General features: G+C 39.1%; 1 protein-coding gene across 1 annotated transcript in view; it reads right to left on the minus strand.

The window, feature by feature from the left end:
- The window catches only part of plpp3 (phospholipid phosphatase 3), a 133,367-nt gene that overhangs the window by 75,024 nt on the left and 36,546 nt on the right, over nt 1-21,797 (minus strand). Inside the window, exon 2 of the mRNA XM_073062951.1 lies at nt 437-594. Within this exon, the coding sequence (XP_072919052.1) occupies nt 437-594 (158 nt within the window). The remainder of the gene's footprint in view (nt 1-436; nt 595-21,797) is intronic.

Raw genomic sequence — 21,797 nt, forward strand, 5'->3', positions numbered from 1 at the left:
TTACAAGCTACTTTATTTTGAGGGCAGATGCCCTTTCTGGTTTCTCTCACACTGATGAGCCTAAAAGTTATAATTGATGTAAAAAAAAGTTCTCAAGTATTCCACAGGTGTCATTACAGGCACTCTTTTGAGCTGGTTCTCCCAATTTTGATTTTAAAAGCATCAAAATGCTGGGTTATGTTTCAGTTTGCAGCCAATGCATATTCATTGCCCTTTTAAGAATGCAGAGTATCAGATCTGTATTTTTCAAGTTACCAAAAGTTTAGTTCCCAAAATTTAACATTTTGCTTATTGCTGATCACCCGATTTGTTTATCCCTGATTGTAATGTTGATCAGTTTTGCTGTCTTCTAATTAAAGAAATAATGTTTGCTAAGGAATTCTGGAAAAGGCAGACAAAGGCACAATTGATTTGATCAAAGTGATTAGAAACTTACAGAGAGGATGGTGATTAGAATACCAGCAGCGCAAAGCACAGCATCACTGATTGTTTCTCCATTCTTATAGGGATACTTGATGCTTTCGTCATTGCAGTAAAATCCACGCTTATATGGTTTGATGGTGCTAGTTTCGATAACCAGGAAAGGAAGGCCAGCTAATGGAAAGGACAACAACAGATACAGATAAAGCAAGGGTAAATGACACAGAAAATAAACAGCTCAAGGGCATAACCACTTCAACATGGTAAAATGCGGCATTAGGAGAGAAATAAAATAAATATTCTGTGCTCCATTCACAGCCCCCTCCACCCCTCCATGTCATACAGTGCAAAGATGTACTTATAAACCATGAATGAATGAAACTGAAATTCAGGTGGTGGAATTTATCACAATTACTTGCAAAAACAGTTCAGATGGAGGTTGGGAAAGCCAGATTATTTTAAGATTTTCTCTTTTAAGTATTTTAAATTTGTACTTTTATAACAATATAACAATATAACTTCTATCTATTATAACAATCTATCTATCTATCTATCTAATATGAATCTCTTAGTCAGTTTTATGGAGAAAAAAATCTGTTTATAAATTACAGTAGTATGACTAGCTTGTCACATGTTTTGTTGGGGTTGAAGTAACCTGGCTAACAGTAATAACTATCCAAATAATTCCTTGCCTAATATTATAGAATTAGTATTGTATGCCCATAAAACTGTAAAGTGTAGCAGCATGAGTTGTTCTAACTATTGGTTGATTTTTTTTCCATTACTGTTTGTTTCTTTCATTTTTCCCTACCTCCTGTTTTTTGGCACTGCTTTTTTTTATAAGCCACTTGGCTGCATTTCCCTGCGGCTCCATTCGCTTTTGTAAAGCTCTGCTTAATATCATACACATGGCAGGAAAGAACACTACCTTTTCATCTCTGAGACCCAAGTTCAACCCAGATAAAAAGAATGATAAGTCTCTCATCATCCCTGCTGTCCCTTTCACTCACACTAAGCCAGTGAACAAAGCATTTTGGTCCCAGATGAATCCAAAAGTCATTGCCAGTGCACAAAGCTTTTAAAAACATTTTGCCAGTGCAATAGCTGGCTTTACTCTGAAATCAGAGCTCCCTTTTTATTAATTTGAGACTGATCATTTGCTGGAAAATTTTAAATACAGTATGTTTTTGATTTCCCAGGAGTATTTGTAGAACTAGGGGAGGATCTATTAATGAGAGCATAATGGCTTGCAACTTTAGGCTTCCACATCATCTTATTGCTCAATTCAAAGAACTTCGAAGATGTTCCTTAAAATGTGCAGAGCACAGTCCACGTGGAAAAATTAACTGCCAAGAATCAGAGACCTCATCAGGAAAAGAAACACTGTCAGGAAATGCCGCATTTTACTTTGTCTTGGCTTGGAAATGCACCAACAGATATATAAACTTACACAAGGAATTGGCACTAATGTTCCCACTACTAAGAGGAGCAGACTGAAAACCACACCTTGCTTATTGCAGTAAAACCTCTGATTAGGAGAGATGCCTGCAGCATTTATAATTGCAGCTGGAAAATAAATGTAAATATTACTAATGTGCTGATCATGTTTCCAGCTAACAAAGAGATGCGTTCAGATTGGATTTGTAACTATCACTTTTTTTTTAAAGCTGTAATATTAAACCACAAAAGCAAAACACTAGATTTCACTCTTGTTAAATCACATTATTTTTGACCTTATAGTGAAGAAGCAAGAATACAAACTCATCAGCGGCAGAAATTTACAAGTTTATACTCTGCATAAGGCAAGGACTGATTAGGTATCATGTGTGGCTTTGTTTGTGGGTAATAATGTCTGTTTGGATTAAACATTTCTGAAGAGGTGACCGAGAGGATTGACAAAGGAAGCAGGGTGACCATTGTCTGAATGGAGTTTAGCAAAGCCCTTGATGGGGCCCAGCAAGGTAGGCTTGCCCAGAAGTTTGGATCACATGGAATCCAGGGTGAGGTAGCTAATCGGATGCAAGACAATGTTGAAACCACAGATGGAATATTGTGTGTGGTTCTGATTTCCAAGCTATATGAATGAAGTCATTAAGCTGGAAAGGGTACAGGAAAGACTCAAGAATACTACTTGGGCTGGTGGACTGAATTAAAAGGATGGACAGGCTAGACTATATATAATCATGAAAAACATTGATAGGGTGAATGGCCACTGTTCCTTTCTCAGGACAGGGCGAGAGGCAACTTTGTTTACACGGTGTGGTGGATATGTGGAATGAGGCAGCAGAGGATGTGGTAGAGGCCAGTACAAATACAATGTTTTAAAGGCATTTAAACAGTTACATGGATAGGAAAGGTTTAGAGGGAAATAGGCCAAATACAGATGGATAGGAATAACTCAGACTGGCATCTGAACAAGTTGGGCCACGCTGTAGACCTTGATAACGTCATGACAAGATCTTCAATAGGATAATGAAATGCTGAAAACCAAAACTTGTAGTTATCATCCTATACAGCAGTACTGTTCTACGAGTCATGAAGGCTCTTCTCAAGAAAGTATGATACTTTTGATAAATTCTTGTTATGTATTTTCTGTTCATCATGTACAGTATTACTAACCAACCTAATTCTAACTAGGAGTTGCCACTGTTCAACCAATCATGCTTTTTTAATTAATAGAAATTAATTTTTTATATAGGTTTTGTGATTTAGGCATACTTTTGTGAACATAGTTAAATTGCATCTTATCACTCAAAATAAAGAAACATTTATGCACTAACTTTCACAATCAGATGACATTTCAAACTGTTTTCAGGTTAATTAAATAGTTTTAAAGTGTAATATACGATAAGTATTGAAGCATGTAATACGAGCACAGCAAACCTTCACAAACAGCAATATGATTACAGCTATTTATTCAGTCTTCATGATGTCCACTGCAAGACAAATACTCATTAGAACTCTACAAAAAAACTCCTTTCTTGTTTCAAGATAACATCATGGAATGTCTCCCATTCAACAGAGCAAGCTTATGTTTTCATTCAGAAGGCAGCCTCTCCCTCAGTAATGAATTCCACCAGTCTGCACTGGAGTATCAACCTAGAACTTATTTCTGCTCAGCTTCTGAACTGGGACTTGAACACACAATCTTCTGACTCAGAGGCAAAGGTACAAACAACTGAGCCAGAGCTACCACCTTGGTAAATATTAATAGGGGTTCCTATGTCTGATCATCTACAAATGATTAAAAGCTCTACAAATTGGAGTGAAATTCTAGAGGTAATCACACTGAGATTATAAATTTTCTATACACTGACAGAGATAGAAACATAGAAAACCTACAGCACAATACAGGCCCTTCAATCCACAATGCTGTGCTGAACATGTGCTTACTTTAGAAATTACCTAGAGTTACCCATAGTCCTCTATTTTTCTAAGCTCCATGTACTTATCCAGGAGTCTCTTAAAGTTGACACTATCGTATCCGCCTTCACCACCATCGCCGGCAGCCTATTCCACGCACTCACCACTCTCTGCGTTTTTTTTTTAAAAAACGTACCCCTGTCATCTCCTCTGTATCTACTTCCAAGCACCCTTAAAACTGTGCCCTCTTGTGTTAGCCATTTCAGCCCTGGGAAAAAACCTCTGACTATCATGATGAAGATATGGAGGCTTGTCTTACTCTCTCCTAGCTTGCTTAATGGTCCTTAGACTTTCCTCAAATTCCAAAGGTTTTGACTTGAGCAATACAATTTTATTGTTTATTTGTGGGGAATGGCTTACAGTCATGGAACTGCTAAAGTAAATCTGACAACCAAACATCAGAATTTTAGGAATACAAATTCAAGTATGCGGCTCGTCTACAGTAACCAAATGTCTAAGTAGTCATAAAAATTGACCTTATTATTCACCATTTGAACATTTTGCTAGTTTATTAAACTCTTTACACCTTATTCAACTTTTTTTTTACAGCATGGGTTTATGTGTGGGAAGTCATATATGACAAACCTTTTGGAGATTTTTGAAGAGGTAACCAAACACATAGCCAAAGGATACGACAGTGGATGATATCTGTCTGGACTTCAGCAAGGCCTTCGACAAGGCCCTGCGTGATAGGTTGGTCTGAAAGGTTAGGTCTCGTGGAATCCAGGCAGAGATAGTTAGGTGGATTCAAAATTGGCTCAGAGGTAGAAAGCATAAGGTGGTGGTTGACGGTTGTTGCTCAGAATGGAGGCTAGTTGTGCACCGCAGGAGTCAGTGTTGAGAACCCTGTTTTCTATTATTTATATAAATGATTTTGATGTGAATGCATAAGGCATGATCAGTAACCTTACAGGTTAAAATTACTGATAGTGAAAAAAGCTATTGTAGATCACAGGGAATCATGTTTGGTTAGGGGAGGAGGTTGAGGAGTGCAAATGGATTTCAATACAAGGAAGTGTGAGGTGTTGTATTTGTTAAATCAGACAAGCATAGGACTGACTCTATGAATGGTTGGCATTAAGGAGTATAATGGAACAGAGGGACCAAGGGTTACAAGTGCCAAAATAGTTGAAAGCAGCATCACAGGTAGAGGAGTGGTGAAAAAGGCATTCAGGACACAGGCCTTCATCAGTCAGGGCACTGAGTATAGGAGCTGGGACATTATGTTGCAGTGTTATAAAGTCACTGGTGAGGCCACACTTGGAGCACTGTGTACAGTTTTGGATACCCTGTTATAGGAAAAATGTGGTTAAACCAGAAAGAGTACAGAAAGGATGTTGTCCAGACTAGAGGGCCCGAGTTATGGTGAAAGGTTGTCAATGTCAGGTCTCTATTTCTTGTAACATAGGAGAATGAGGGGCAACCTTATAGAAATACTTAAAATTATGAGTCTTTTCCCTGGGATGGGGAGTCCAAACCAATAGAGCATAGATTTAGGATGAGAAGGGAAAGATATAAGAGGAGCAAATTTCTCTAGAGGGTGGAGAGTATATTGAACGAGCTGCCAGAAGTAATAATTGAGGCAGGGAAAATAATATCATTTAAAAACACTTGGATAGGCACATGGAGAGGTGGGACTAAAAGGGATAAGGGCCAAATGCAGAAAAGTGGGACTAGCTAGGTGGGTGCCATGGTCAGCATTGACTCAATGGGCTGAAGGGCCTGTATCTGAGCTATACTGCTCAATAACGCCACAATTGTTATGTTAGTGATATCCACAATTTGGCTAACAAACTGTGCAGAAAGTTGTGAAAAATGTCAAAATAACATAAACAGAATGTATGGCCAATGCAGCAAGATACAAATAATATGTAATAATGTTCTTTTAAAACTAAGATTAAAAATACTTTTAAGTGTTTGTAAATTAAATGAAATGAGAAAGTGGGAAGGGCAAGACAGATATGCATGACCCTAAAATTATAGGGGAAATAGAAATGGTCCACAAATGCAGATAGACTATTGATTTTGACTCAATTTTATAAATGAACAACTGGACAATTGTAAGTCTATGTAAGAGCTTAGTCAAGAGAATAAGTTTGAGTGCTTTTGAACAGCTAATTATAGGAAGCTACGTAACCTTTCTAGTTTGTTAGAATTGAATGAGAAAGGATTATTTCCAATTATGACATTCAAATAGTACAGCTTTTTCAGCAAAGCTGAAAGGGTTAACAAATAATCTTGTGAGAGTCTTAATGATTTTGATAGGTCCTGATGAAGTAGTCTGTGGGTTATTGCTTCTATTAACAGTACAATAATAATAAAAAAGATATATATCAGAGAGAAAAAAAACCTAAGGGCATGAAAACAAAGCCTAAATAAATGGCTTGTGTAATGAACCTGATGAAAGCCTATTCCTGTTTTTGATTCAAATTGCAGACTTCATGATTAAAAAAAATACCCATTGTTTGGTTCTGCTAAAAACAAAGAATTCTAAGCTTTTTTGCCATTTAGCTAATTAATAATGTGCTTGATTAACACCTTTGGCTCTGGTTATGAAGGCGGATAAATTTATACTGGCAAATTAGCACAAGGCAACAAGACAACAACAATCAATTACTACTCTAACTGTTGTCAGTGCTTGTATCAGCCCTTTTCAACCTGTGCCATAAACAGGCTTGCTTCACCCTGAATGCAGGAAATTCATCAGCACTGATTACTTTGCTCTGCTCATGCAAGCATTGATGATCAGGAAAACAAATAGAATGCTCATAAGCAGTTTGAACTTACTGAAATGTTATTTCCAGACATGCCATAAGTAGACCAAGCTGAACAACGCTGAGAATCATAGAGCTAAACAGCAAGGAAATAGGCCCTTTGGCCCAATTCGTCGATACTAACAAAAATACCTACCTGAGACAATCCCAGTTGTCTGCACTTGGTCCATATCCCTCTAAACCAGTGGTTTCTAAACTTTTTTGGTTTACTGCCCCCCCCCCCCCCCTTGGCTTCCAGACCATAACCCCAGCACTCCTCTCTCCCTTTCTAGCCATTAGTTAAAAACTATAAAGAATTTTGATTTCCAATGTGCAATAAAAGAAAATGGGAACAACAAATTCAAAGCAGTGACAAATAATCAAAACTTTTTCAAATCAGTATTATTTAATTACAGTGAAAATAATTTTTATCCACAGTTTTAGAGCATACATTAGTAGTCCAACCATTCACTACTTCACTGCTTTTTCAGCTTTCAATGAGATGGGTGGGCTTGGTGCAGTGATATCAGCTTCTCAAAATCAGGCTGAATGTCACTGAGATGGAGACTCGGATCCTCATGTTTAGTAACGTACTGTCTGTTTCATTGATTTGTAAGAAGTTGGGCAACTGCACTGAAACCACACTCCACTAAAAATTACACACACAAAATGCTGGTGGAACACAGCAGGCCAGGCAGCATCTATAGGGAGAAGCACTGTCGACGTGTCGGGCCGAGGACTGACGAAGGGTCTCGGCCCAAAATGTCGACAGTGCTTCTCCCTATAGATGCTGCCTAGCCTACTGTGTTCTACCAGCATTTTGTGTGTGTTGTTTGAATTTCCAGCATCTGCAGATTTCCTCGTGTCCACTAAAAATTATGTTGGACAGGCAATAAAGAACATCTTGACCTTTTTCCACAGTGCAGAATAGCATTCAGAGATTTCCTTCTGCAACCAAAAGTCTTGATATGATTTTTTTTATCCTCAGCTTCTGCTCAAAGTCATTTTGTAGCAAGATCAGTTTTTCCTTCCTGTTAATTCTTCAGTACAAGTGTTCAGGAATGGATTTATTACCCAGTCTGGAATTTGGATCACGAGAACATAAGAACATAAGAAATAGGAGCAGGAGTAGGCCATCCAGCCCATCATGCCTGCCCTGCCATTCAATAAGATCATGTCTGAAATGTCTGTAAACTCAGCTCCAACTACCAGCCTTTTCCCCATAACCCTTAATTCCCCTACTATGTAAAAACCTATCTAACTGTATCTTAAATAAATTTAGTGAAGAAGCCTCAACGGCTTCCCTGGGCACAGAATTCCACAGATTCACCACTCTCTGGGAAAAACCGTTTCTCCTCATCTCTGTCCTAAATCTTCTTCCCTGAATCTTGAGGTGATGATCCTGAAATCTCTCCAACATGTCCTTATGCAGCTCACCCACGTAGGCACAATATACTTGAAAATCATCACCTGGTATTGTTTCTTTTACTTCCAATTCAGAGGGGCTTGGGGACTGGAAAAGGTTGCAGTGCCCAATGGTGCACTTAAGTGGGATTAACTTGGACAGAAATGTGGTAATGGCTGATTCAACTTTGGTAAAAGTCACAATATTTCCTTACAATTGAAGACTGATTTTACTAAATTTTGCGAATTCTGACAAACAGGCAATGTCGTTCCTAATATTGCTGAATTGATTACTGAATGAAGTTTTCAAGTCTTCAAGGAATTTTATTACAGTTTCAAAAAGCATCTCAGGCAGTTTCTTTCTGAGAGCCATTTAACTTGTGTGTGCAACAGCCAGCATGCAAACTGTTCATCATTTTCAATACAAATCTCTTGAAAGAGTCAAGAATTAAGAGCATGGGATTTTATTTTATTTACTACTGTGATAACAATATTTAATGCTTTGTGCAGCTGATCACTCGGGCATTTTTGCAGCAAGATATTGTCTGAATTACACAGTGAATAGTACTGTTTTTTTCAAGCAAGTAATAACTCCGACCCACAGTGGTGTCCTGTAATTAATGGTGTCCCATCTGTTGACAAGCAAGAATATTGATGAGCAGAATGTCCTTCTCTGAGAAATTGCTCAACAGCCCAAAATATTGATATATATATAAATTTTCATATCTGTCTCTAGTCCCCTTTCAAATAACAACTCTTAAACTATGCTTTCATCTTTTATGAAGATAACATACCCAAGAAACAAAGATTCATTTCTTGGCAAAGTTGACTCATCCAACCGCGGAGCAAATTCTTTTGTTCTAAGTATGTTGCACAATGGGTCTTCCACATTCTCAGACGTTTCATCTATTCATCTTTGAACAGACTTGTCACTGAGCAGAATCGCTTTAATTATCTGGTCTGGGAACTTACGCAAAACCATACTCAGAACTTCCCCTACTGCTGGCAGAATCAGTTCTTCTCCATTTGTTTGGGACCTTCCAGATTTAGCCATGGGCAATGAAATCTTATATGAAGCACGCAAACCATCGACGTTTTACTGTGAAGTGCTGACAACCATGTTTTGAAGTGTTTTTCATTTCTGAAAGTTTTCAGACAGGCTGAAACACCATATCCTAATTCACAAGAATTGTGTCACTGTGTGATTAGAGTATAGGAATCATACTAACACTGTAGTATAGTGCGGGCTGTGCATTATTGCCATTCGCAATTTCTTCAGTCCAGATTTCATTACATAAAAAATGGTTGAGAACACCTGCTGTAAACTCTGAACTAGAATCTATCTCTGGCCCTGCAGCCACCACAGAATGATCAAATAAAATGCAGATAAATTATTATGGGCGCTGGACCACATATTGTAGCTTCATCTGCCATTCACGGTGACTTTAATATCCACTGTGAATGGGCAATGCCATAATCCCATTACAAAGGGCTTGTCAAAACCATCAAAGACACGTTTAAAATCTTGCAGGCCATTATGGGAAACAGCAGCTCATATGTGCGCTCTGGACATAAATCTATCACCCAGATGCTAGCAACAGCATGTCCAATGCAGAAAACAAGTATCTCATTACTGAGTCTACATTGTGATCCCATGGCTCCACTTCTCTTGAAGAGGGTGGACAGTCCTGAATAAAAACTACACGGGCCATGGATGATGTAGCCCATTCTACACAAGGGAAATATGATGAACAATTCAAAACGCATTTGTGACCACCACATTCCCAAACCACAGAACACAGATAAAACCACCCATCTACATTTGTTGCAGAAGGAACCTCATTTCTCCACTTGGTGTCTTAGAGACAACTGACTGGATTCATGGACTGAACATCAAAATGAGGCTTTTCAGATCTTATAACTGGCAAGAATAGCTATTAGCCAGGGAGCCTTCTGTCAATGGTAGGAAAGTTGTTGGAGTAAATTCTCAGAGACAAGATTTATATTCATTTGGAAAGGCAGGACCTGAGTTGGTACAGGGGAGATTATGTTTCTCAAATCTGACTGTGGATTTTGAGGAGGTAACTAAGAACAGTTGAAGACAGAGAAGTAAATGTGTCTTGCTTTGATTTCAATAAAGCTTTTGACATGTCCCAAATGCTAATCTGTTCTAGTAGGTTCAGATACAGGCAGGTTGGTTAACTGAATCCAAAATTTACCGGGTGATATGAAAGAGGGGCTACTGGTGGATGGGTGTTTTTCTGACTGGAAGTCTGTAACCAATGGTGTACCAGAGATCAGTCCTGGAACATCTGATGTTTGTAAAAATATAAAAATTACTCAGATGAGAATTTAGGTAGAGTAATTAGCATGTTTGCAAAAAACACAAAAGTTGATAGTCATAGATAATGAGAAAGGTTGTTTAAATTTGCAGCAGGTTATAGATCTGCCAAAAAGTTAAGACAGAGTGGTGGCAAGTGGAATCTAGTCCAGAAAAGTGAGGCAAGTTGGATTCTGTTAGGATAAATAGAGTAAATCCCAGGGTTCTTAGGTTGCTGATATACAGAGATGCCTTGAGATGTAAGCCTATGGGTGCCTCAAAATAGGGTATGTATAGAAGGCATTGCATATGCTTGCCTTCATAGGCCAAGACATTGAGTACAAGAGTTGGGACATAATATTGCAGCTGTACAAAATATTGATTAGACCACACTTAGAGTATTATGTTCATTTCTGGTCACCACACCACAGAAAGAAAATGGTAGCAATAGAAAGAATACAGAAGATGCCTGCATGTTACCTGGAATGAAGAGCTGTATTTATAAGGAGAGATTGAGTAGGCTGGCTTTATTCTCACTGGAAAGCAGGAGGCTGACGAGTGACCTTATTGAACTTTGTAAGATCGTGAGTAGCAGAGATAGGATGGATAGTCAGCCTTCCACCCCCCCCCCCCCCCACCAAAGCAGTACATTTTAGAAATAGTGAACACAGGTTTATGGTGAGAGGGGAGGAAATTAAAGGAGATTTGAGGGATTAGTTTTACCACAGAGATTAGTGGTTATCTGTCATGAGCTGCCAGAGTAGGTAGTGGAGGCAAGTACAAATACAATGCTTTAAAGGCATTTGAACAACTACTTGGATAGAAAAGGCATAGAGGAATACAGGCCTGATACATGCAAACGGGATTAGTGTAGATAGGCATCATAGTTGGCATGAATGAGCTGGGTTGAAAGGGCCAATTTCTCATCTATACAGCTATAAAATTAGATAAAGATCAGGAATCTGAAAACCAATTGCTTTGATATTCCATTACCTCAACAAATTCACCCCCACAAATCCTCCTAAGAATACGTTTATGTAACCTTTACTGTTGATGAACCCTTGAACTCTTTAATCATGGTTGTTTAAATATGACATCTCAGGCAAAATGCCAATAAACCACACTCCACCATTTAGATGCAAAGATTCTTTGAACTTCACTTTAAGGGCAAATAAATTTCTAGCTGAGAAACCTGTAACCTAAAATAAACAGCTCGATTACATGTAGGTCATGCTTTTATCTTTTTATAAACACTATTGGGAGCATGCCCTTGCACCTGGAATTGCCTTTAGCTGACCTTGGCTTGTTCTACTGATCACCTTTATGCTTGTGTCCTAAACCTAACTGGTTAACAATCGATAAACAGCTTCAAGGCAATTCCTACCGCAAGGTCAGGCTCCCTATAAAAGCAAGTCAGCAACTTCAGAGTAACATCATCGAAATGCTAAAATTGATGTGCGATCCATTTTATCCCAACTGAGCCGTCTATGAATTCACCTCTCATCGACATATCAAGCACAGATCTTTCTGAACACATCGATTTTAATGATTACAGCTTATTTCAAGGAATTGGGATGTTAAAACTGAACTATAAAATAATGGAGAAGCAAAGAAGTCAACAATAAGTTCAAACTCAGGACAATATTTTGGCTGGTCCGCGAGACAATTTTCTAAATTAAGCAGTAGTAATGATAGTTCAACAGAAAGAACAAAATAAACAATGTCAGCGTACTCTTTCAATCAGAGAAGGAAGAATTTTTTTTACTCAGTTTCAATAACTTGCAGGATATAGAAATCAATTGCAAAGCCAGTATTAATTACCCATCCTTCAACACCCCTGAGAAAGAGATGGCGAACTGTCCTCTTGACAGCTGGATTTCCATAGGAGGCACTGTCATCTGCCCACCTAAACTGTGCAGCATTCAGGAATCATATCATTGTGGACTACCACCAAATCAAAACCTGACAGCACCTGCAACAGGTAAACAGAGGTAACTCAGAAACAGCAAATGGTTTCCAGAAAGCCGCATGATTTAGACAGGAATTCAGAGATGCCTCCTTGGGAATTCAAGTCTTTTTCTTAAAGACATAAAAGTCAAGGGTATGGAAGCAACTGTTAAAAAAGCCAGGGTTACTTGCCTTTAATGGGACACACTAGAGCATGGCTTCCTAACTTGACGTCCATGGACCCATTGCTTAATGGCATTGGTCCATGGCATAAAACAGGTTGGAAACCCCTGCACTAGAGCAATGTTGTTCAATCAAGGAAGCTACTCAAACTTAGATAATGTCAAGCGGATGGAGCCATACCCATTCATGCAAATGGTGAGTATTCTATCCACTCCAGATTTGTTTCTGCAGCTTGTGAAATGTATTGTGAAGCCATCATTGAAGTATTTTTACCAAAAATTACTTCAGTCATAACCTATACAGTAAATACAGTTGGGACATATCGGTATCTGCATTTACTGTACCAAGCAATACAATACATTTTTTACATCACTCATGTCTTATTCAATACTCAGCTTCTGGCTTACTCAGCAGCCACAGTATTTAGTTGTTTGTACAGTTAAGCTTCTGGTGAATGGTGACCCCAGTATGTTGAGAGTGAGGAATTCAGTTATGGTAAAGCTATTGAATGCACGCTCTCCTTCTGAAGTTGCTCACTGCCCATCTTTTGTGGTGCGAATATTATTTGTCACCTATCAATTTGTGCTTGGTAGTTTCATTATACAATTATGTATAATTACCAGTGGTTTTATCAAATGTTTTGAAGGAAAAATGGTTAGACTTTGTGAAAGGAAGGAAAATCATTGACTGGAGCTGGCTACCCAGAACACAGTCCTGAACAACTCCAGTTTTGGGTGATTGGCATCCAAAATCCACATTCATCCTCCCTTGTATTGGATATGACCCTAGGCAGTTGAGACGTTCATCCAAATACCCAATAACTTCTTCAGTCCTGATGCAGGGCTGTGACCCAAGATGCAGACAACTTATCCCCTCCCTCAAATGCTGCTTGACCCATTGTGTTCCTCCAGCAGACTGTTGTTGGTCCAGATTCCAACATCTAAAGTTTCTTATGTACCCAATAACTTCAGTTTTCTATTGAAACTGTACTTGAACCATTGCTGACTTTGCCAAAGGCTGTCACTATGACTTCTCTGCTAGAATTTAGCTGTTCTTCGCACATTTGGCCAAGGTTGAAATGAGATCTAGAACCAAATTGTTCTGACAGAACCCAGTAGGAGCTTTAGTGATCCAGAATGGGTCACTTCATATCACTATTGATAATGTATTTGATTTATTTGCTGAAGGAATGGTCATTGAATCAGAATCATTATCACCGGCATGTGTCATGAAATTTGTTAACTTACTTTGATAAATCTTGATCTGCTTCTCATAGATAGGAAAAGTTGCCCTGGTATATCCTATTGCTGTTTCATTGCTAGTTAGACTTTCAACTAGGTCCTACCTTGTCATATGGCTGGTCTATGATCACAAGTCTGGACTTTCTGATGCCCACACCAGTGTTTACTGAGGCAACTCCTGGCACATATCGGCCTCCAGCACCCTGGGAAGTCAATGCCTCAGGTTTGTCTTCTGTGGTGGTGATTTTTTAAGTAATAACCAAACAGAATTGTATGGCCTTTTGCCTCTGTAACAGCAATCCAGGTAACTCTAACAAAAGTCGGTGTATCTGGCCTGCTGAATGGCAAAGAGGCCTTTGACTCAGTAAGTACACTGGAAGGTATGGGGGGGGGGGGGGCTGTCTCTGTTTTGGGGAAATACAAAGAAAAACAGCATTTATATGCCAAAAAAGTTCCTAAAAGTAAACACGCTTGCCTGATGGGTTTCTGTTAAAGGCGGTCACATACAGCACTCACATTCATTCCAGGGTTATGCTGAACTGATTGATCTCAACTCAGGTCACTGAACGTAGGGAACTATATCAATATTTGTATTTTTATAATTAGCTTCAGCACTCCTGCACTTCAGAGGGGGAAAAAAAATCAAGCAGTTCTCTTTTTTGGCCACCGTCCAATTGTCCCTGCTAGATAGAAATTGAGTATCAGGACATTGATTTGGGAAAGACTGTAGTTCAAGCTTCACACAGACAAAAAGGCCAACCATAATCAAGTTTAGCTGCAGAAGTAACATCTGGGATACCAGGGGGCTGATGACTATTGTGTAACTTTACCTCTACCATATATTCAATAGAAGAAAAAGAAAATAAAGAATTTGGAAATTCCAGAAACTCTTAGTATTTGTGAACCAATAAATGAAGTGGATTCAGTTTTAAAGTCAAAAAGACTGGAAAATAAAATTGTTTCCCTTTTTTTTCTTTAAATTAGGTATGAAAATGATGGGAGTGTATTGAAGACAGGATTCAACTTGATGATATCACCAATAATGGAGTAATGGGCTCCAATTTCCTTACTTGAAGAACCCTGATCATGCTTCCGGTAAGTTTTTCCCCTCTCCCTTCCCTCTTTTTCTATTCCTCACTCTGGCTTCTTACCTCTTCTCCTCACTTTCTATTGCCTCCCCTTGGTGCCCCTCCTTCTTTCCTTTGGTTGGGGTTGTTGTGGAAAGTCTGGAGGGTTGTCAGAGGTTACAGCGGGACATTGATAGGATGCAGAACTGAGCTAGAAGTGACAGATGGAGTTCAACCCAGATAAGTTTGAAGTGGTTCATTTGGGTAGGTCCAATTTGAAGACAGAATATAATATAGATGGTAAGACTTTTGGCAGTGTGGAGGATCTGAGAGATCTTGGGGTCCATGTCCATAGGACACTCAAAGCTGCTGCACAGGCTGACGTTGTTAAGAAGGCGTATGGTATTTTGGCATTCATCAACTGTGGGATTGAGTTCAAGAGCAGTGAGGTAATGTTACAGCTATACAAGACCTTGGTCAGATTCCATTTAGATCACTGTGTTCAGTTCTGGTCACATCACTACAGGAAGGATGTGGATACTATGGAGAGACTACAGATAAGACTTACAAGGATGTTGCCTGGATTGGAGGGCGTACCTTATGAGAACAGGTTGAGCATACTTGGCCTTTTCTCCTTGGAGTGACAGAGGATGAGAGTTGGCCTGATAGAGCTGTATAAGATGTTGAGGGGCATTAATTGTGTGGATAGCCAGAGGCTTTTTTCCAGGGCTGAAATGGCTAACACAAGGGGACGTAGTTTTAAGGTGCTTGGAAATAGGTACCGAGGGGATGACAGAGGCAAGTTTTTCCACACAGAGAGTGGTGGGTGTGTGGAATGCACTGCTGGCAGCGGTGGTGGAAATGGATACAATAGGGTATTTTAAGAGCCTCTCAGATAGGTACATGGAGCTTAGAAAAATAGAGGGCTATGCTCTAGGGAAATTCTAGGCAGTCTCTAGAGTAGGTTACATGGTTGGCACAACATTGTGGGCCGAAGGGCCTGTAATGTGCTACTGAGTTCTAAGTTCTTTCTCCCATGGTCCACTCTCCTGTCTCTATCAGATTCCTTCTTCTTCAGCTCTTTACCTTTCCCACACATTTGGCTTCACCTATCACCTTTTAGCTAGACCTCCTTTCCCTCCCCTCACCTTTTTTATCCTGGCATGATTTTCCCCCTTCCTTTCTGGTCCTGAAAAAGGGTCTCAGCCCGAAATGTTAACTGTTTATTCATTTCCATAGATATTGACTGACCTGCTGAGTTCCTCCAGCATTTTGTGTGTTTTGAACTGATGACGCTTGTTTTGGTTTTGCCCTTCTCTTTTAATAAACAAACTTTTGGTGTATTAAAGAAAATTCCGAAGAGCATTGTTTAAAAATTCAAACTTTCCAGTCCAAATTCACACAGGTGGCAAGCCAACAGCAGGTTGAAGCCACAGAACCCGGCAACTACAGTTCAGGTAATTGTGCTTGCTTTAAATACATCAGGGAAAGGGATATTCTAAATGCCCACATGAGTGACAGGTCATTGGTCATGCTACTAACTTAAGTTCACTCAGTGGTTATACAAAAAGGGCTTGCATTTGCACAGACCTGTGCTCATTTCAAGGACTGTTTTGATTTAAGGGGGAAGGAAAGGTGTAGCTTTTAAAACCCTTTTAAGTTAGTTTGATCAGTTTGTAATTTTAAAGGCAGGGGAGGGGTAAATCAAAGGCTAGTATTGTGTCAGAATTCTTCAAACTACTACTACTCCCTCGCACTTTAGTACTTAAGAACATTTTAGAAAATAGGGATTGGCTTTCCAGGGCTGTCTGAGGGTGTGCAGAGGACACTTGGTGCTGAGCTTGCAGTCATGTGGTGAACATAACTGAAGTGCCCCGTTTCTGCTTCTTAGTTTTAGACCCAGGCTCTTAGCTCAGGGAAAAAAATCATTTCAACTTTATATTCACCTTTTTAAAAAAAAAATATCAAATGTTTCAAAACAGATCTTATCCATGCAAGAAAAAGAAACTGAAAACATTATAGTCAACCTAATTCCTTCCTGCTCACTACAGCCCCATATTTAGCTAAAGAGCTGAGTTGGTTTGCTGAGGGCACAGGAGGGATAAAGGTTGTTGCTTGACCAGTGTGTGATGGATTGCACAGGCAACAAGAAAGATTTTGATCTAAGAAATTCATTGGCTATTTTCCAGAAGATACATTTGGAATGGTGCCTTCTTGGGCTCTTCAGCTCAAGCCCATTAGCAATTGTAGGGTCACAAGCAACTATAAGGCACGAACCATGGAGGTGAGAGTGCGCCTGTGTCACTGAGTTTATCCTCAGTTTTTCCATCTCTGTAAGCTTACACACTAGTAACTAGTACCTGCGTCACTCTGAACTTCACTCATTCCAGTTCCTGCACCACTGTGAAGTTATCCACAATTTCCGCTCATTCAGGACAGCTGGATAATTTGGCACCTGACTGGCATAAAAATGTTTCCAAGGCACACCTTCTGGTGTGCTTCCAACAACATCACATCACTCTTCCCCCTCTTACCATAGTATAATTATGTCCCTTTTGCAGAAGTACTCATTACTTACCCTGAATATTTAGAGCCCAAGCCCAATTGCCTGTCCTGAGAAATACAGCGAGCCCATTTACTAGAGACCAGTAATCTCAATGGGCCTGAAAAATACTTTTCCCAGGTTTCATTCCCAGGAAATGGCATGAGGCCAGCAGGAGCCCAGAAATAGTCCTAAGAAATATTATCTCCAACTGATAATCTCTCTGATCTTAAATGAAGCCAATCCATGATACCCTATAAGATTAAACTAACATTGTTAACTTCTGTAAGAAATTAATTTAGTATTTGAACCTGAACATCTATTGGCCAGTTGATCAATTTTCACAATTGTCAAAAGTCAAAAATTACCTTCTGACATAATTTCAAGTAATGGTATTATTCTGGAAGTATTTCAACACTAAATTAATTTTTAAATGAAATTATTAAAAATGGTGCTGTCAAATACAGCCCTCATAGGGCAGTTGACAAGCACTTCCACCACATGGAGGGTCCCTGTTCTTAAGTGACCTGCTTTGGCTGGGAAGGAAGAAAAAAAAGCTATTTTTAACCTTGTTATAGCTGCAGTAAATCTTATTTATTTAGTTTACCACAAGTTTTAACCCTGTCATGCCACCAAACCTACTTTCAATTATTTCTCTACTTCCTCTGATAATCTTGGCAAAGACAGAATAATCTGCTAAAAAAACATTCTTTAAAGATATGGTTTGTCCACATTTTCCAAATTCATTCCTGAGTGTCCATTCTATAGACAGTTAAACAATGAATGATTTAATTAATGCAAATTAATTAAAAGTTTGCTTAGTAAGATTTGCTCCCAGGACTATAAAGAATAAGGGGAGTAGATCTGTCAAAAATATTAATCTTACCCTCACAGATGCTGCTTGACCTGTTGGGTATACTTTCAGCATTTACTGTTACTATTTACGAGAAAGCCAAAGGGTGATCCATTGTAAACTTTAATAAGCCCTGGATTAAATTACGTTACTGTGTATGAACAGAAACCCAACATCAGCAAAGTCAATCCCAAGTATGTCAATGCATACAACAGCAAATGGAGAAACATACATGTGTTATGTTTGAAGAGTTTGCACTGAAAATTTATTTTAAAAGCCTGCTGTTCACATAGGTTCTCACTGACCTGATGCAAGCCTTTTCAAATGTTGCTTCATATGATCTTGCTGCATTACTGTAAATTAGGAATTTTCATTTTTCTCAGGGAGGGAAGTGCAGGGATTAAGCAGATTCCAGTACACATTTTCAAAAAAAAACTCAGCTGTGTAAAAAGTATACTTTATATTTTTAATTTCCTGTGCCAAGCTTTGACCATTTTTTTCTGAAATCGTTAGATATAATTGGTGGTGTGAAAACCTCCCACTCTTACAAAGTACAATGATTCCCATTTCAGTTTCGCAACAGCTGTTTGTAGATGTTAGCCAGACTGGACCTAGATGGTAAGTCACCATTAAATTTGATGAGTATTCTTCACAATTCTTTTTTAAACACACAAATATTTACAGTGTAGAGAGGATTCATATTTGAATACCTTTGGTGCACAACATCCATGTTGAAACAACACTGCACAAGGGACAGGTGTCAACTTTCCACCAAACTGTGGGCAGAATCGCTGACATGCATGACTTCACATCGCATGCCAGTGATAATAAACCTGATTCTGATTCCTTTTATTTGATACTTTGTTGTGACAAGGATCCTTTTGTATTAAATAACAATACCAACAAGTTTATCCCAGTCAGTAGTCTTAAAAGTGAAATTTAGTGTTTTTATATTTTATATTTCCATACAACTCAGAAAGAAGCCATTCAACCCATCAACCTAATGACAGCTGTAATTGTAATCCCATCAAAACTATCTTCCTGCACTCTATTCTCTCTCATATATGACTATTAACACACTCAATTCTCCCACCAGCCACCTTCACTAGGGGCAAGTTACAGTAGGCAATTACCCTAACAACCAATGGTGCAGAGAATAAACCCCAGACCGTCAAAGGCAGAATGTGCAAGCCACGTAAAGACAAAACCAGAGAATAGAATTGAACACAACGCAGGAACTGTGAGATAACTGTAGTGCAATGGCTGTGAATCCTCCTTCATTTCCATTAAAGTTGAACATAAGTTCATAGCAGAGTAGAAAAGGAATGATTTTCTGGTTACTGTAACTAGACTTGGTTTATGGAAGACCCCAGCACCATGATAAAAGAATTGAACAGCTTATTTACTTCCGAAGTCTAAAACAGCCAGCTCTGATAGGACCAGTGTTGCAGATGGCCTTCACAACCTTGTTGCTGATTCAGAACATGCATCATTTACAAAACACATTCATGCCACAATATTATAATGTCATCAATATACTGAGGACAAATTAAGTGTGTCATGTCTTCAGTGGCTTCCATGTGCCAGTGTGGCATTCACACAGGTGACCATGGTACACTTTTCTGAACAACATTATGCATACAATGTCATTCAGCTGTATTTACGAGCCAACTTCCTTGTGAAATTCTGCTGCAAATGTTATAAAAACACTATCACGTGATATAACTTCTGGCCCAAAGCTCTAAGCTTGTTACTGGGAGGAATGCCAACTTTTCTATATAGAATAAAGAAATCTTTTCCAGTTATCTAACAATCTGATTTTACATTTCATCCAAATGAATAGCTTAACGGCAACTCCTTTGCTTGCATCTTCAGAAACAGCTCTATTTCCATCTTTAATATCTCTATTTTTCCCTTTCAGGGTTCTTTTGAAGACCCTGACCTGGAGTTACATGCTGATTTCGGTTCTTTGCGGGAATGGGACCTGCTCTTGGGGTTTCACGACTGGCCATTATTTGATATGCCAAGGATGCAGCCTAAGAGCTTCGGTCGCCTTCGAGGGTCCAAGATCTCGTGGCTCTGGAGACAGGTGGACTGAAGGTCAGTGTCTGCAGGAATCTGGTGTGTCGTGGGAGATGGAAGACCAAAAGCAGCGAGCTGGCTGTGTGCCCAGAGACCCGAGTTCTTTGGGCACAGAGCTCAGAAAAAAATCAATGCAACAGACTTCTAACATCATAAGTCAGCGAGTTGTTTATGTCTCCCCTCTGGCTGTGAAACGGAGACACATCTTTCTCCCTTATTAAGGGGAGAGAGCGCCTATGGTATGTCAAATACTGGGTGAATGAGTAGCCTTTGGGGTACTGCAAGTCTGTGTCTTTATTGATGCTTTGCTGCACACTTGAGTGCTCGGTAGTGGGTATCGATGGTTTTTAATTGCTGGTGGATGAGAGGGGATTCTTGCTTTGCTGCTGTTTATGCATGGGGGTGGAGCTGGGGGGGCTTTGGGGTTCTAACATTTAGCTGTCATTCATTCTTTGGGGGCACTCTGTTTTTGGGGATGGTTGCGAAGAAAATGTATTTCAGGATGTATATTGTATACATTTCTCTGACATTAAATGTACCTTTGAAACCTTTGAAAGCATTCTGACAACGTGGTGTTCCTTCATCACCATAACGGATGAAAACTTGCTGGGGATGTGAGATTACAGTGAAAATATTGAGGTTGAAATTTGTTGCTACCAGTAGCAAGGCACAAGTGATGACACACTCTGCTTGCTTATTTTACGGCACTTAAAATCTTATTTTCCATTGACATTTTGGGAAGAGATATGTAACTGATTGTTATAAAGGAAATCAATTTGCTATTGTCTATTCTGCACTTCCATCAAAGGTCAATTTCACTCCCAATAATCCTGACATTTGGGTTTCATCTGTTAGGCAACATTTCAAGCCACTGAAAACTAAAGTTAATCAGGCCATTGTGATTATTAGCCATAGAAACTAAGTTGACTTTTTTCTAAAATGCAAACTAAGCTTATTTAAAGACAGGATCCTACATTAAATGGAAACATAATCTATGTTAAACTGGTAGTGTTTATTATCATTTAACTGACTGACTTCAAACACAGAACTTATTTGATGGATTGAAACAGCAAAAAGTACTTCAGACACGGGAACGCCTATTCCGTATGCATTGGATGGCTAATGTTTCTCCCTGACTTTCAAAGTTATTCCCATAAATTCTGTTACACAAGATAAATATGCAAAAGTCTCTTGGACTTTAAGATTTGCCAGCTGCAAAAATACTATACAGATGAGTTCCTGTAACTGAAGAGTTGCCTGGAGACCTGGGGAGTTCTTCTGATATCCATTATGACCACTCTGTGCATCATGTCATTTCAGAGTGCACGAATCGCTTTTAAATTAAAAGCCATCATATGGCAAGCAGTGGAATGGCAACAGCAGTAAAGAGGCTCAGTAATAGCTTACATCAAACTGTGAGGTCATAAAACCAAAACAGAATTTAAAATAAACGAAGGCCGATTTAACTCCCAAGCATGTGCGAGGATTATCCGCATGCAGTACAAGGTTGACTCTAATGACCAGGACCCAGTCACATAGCTTTCCTATTTCCCTGTGTACAA

The sequence above is a fragment of the Hemitrygon akajei genome, chromosome 12 (genome assembly GCF_048418815.1).
Source record: "Hemitrygon akajei chromosome 12, sHemAka1.3, whole genome shotgun sequence".
In the NCBI taxonomy this organism is placed as follows: Eukaryota; Metazoa; Chordata; class Chondrichthyes; order Myliobatiformes; family Dasyatidae; genus Hemitrygon; species Hemitrygon akajei.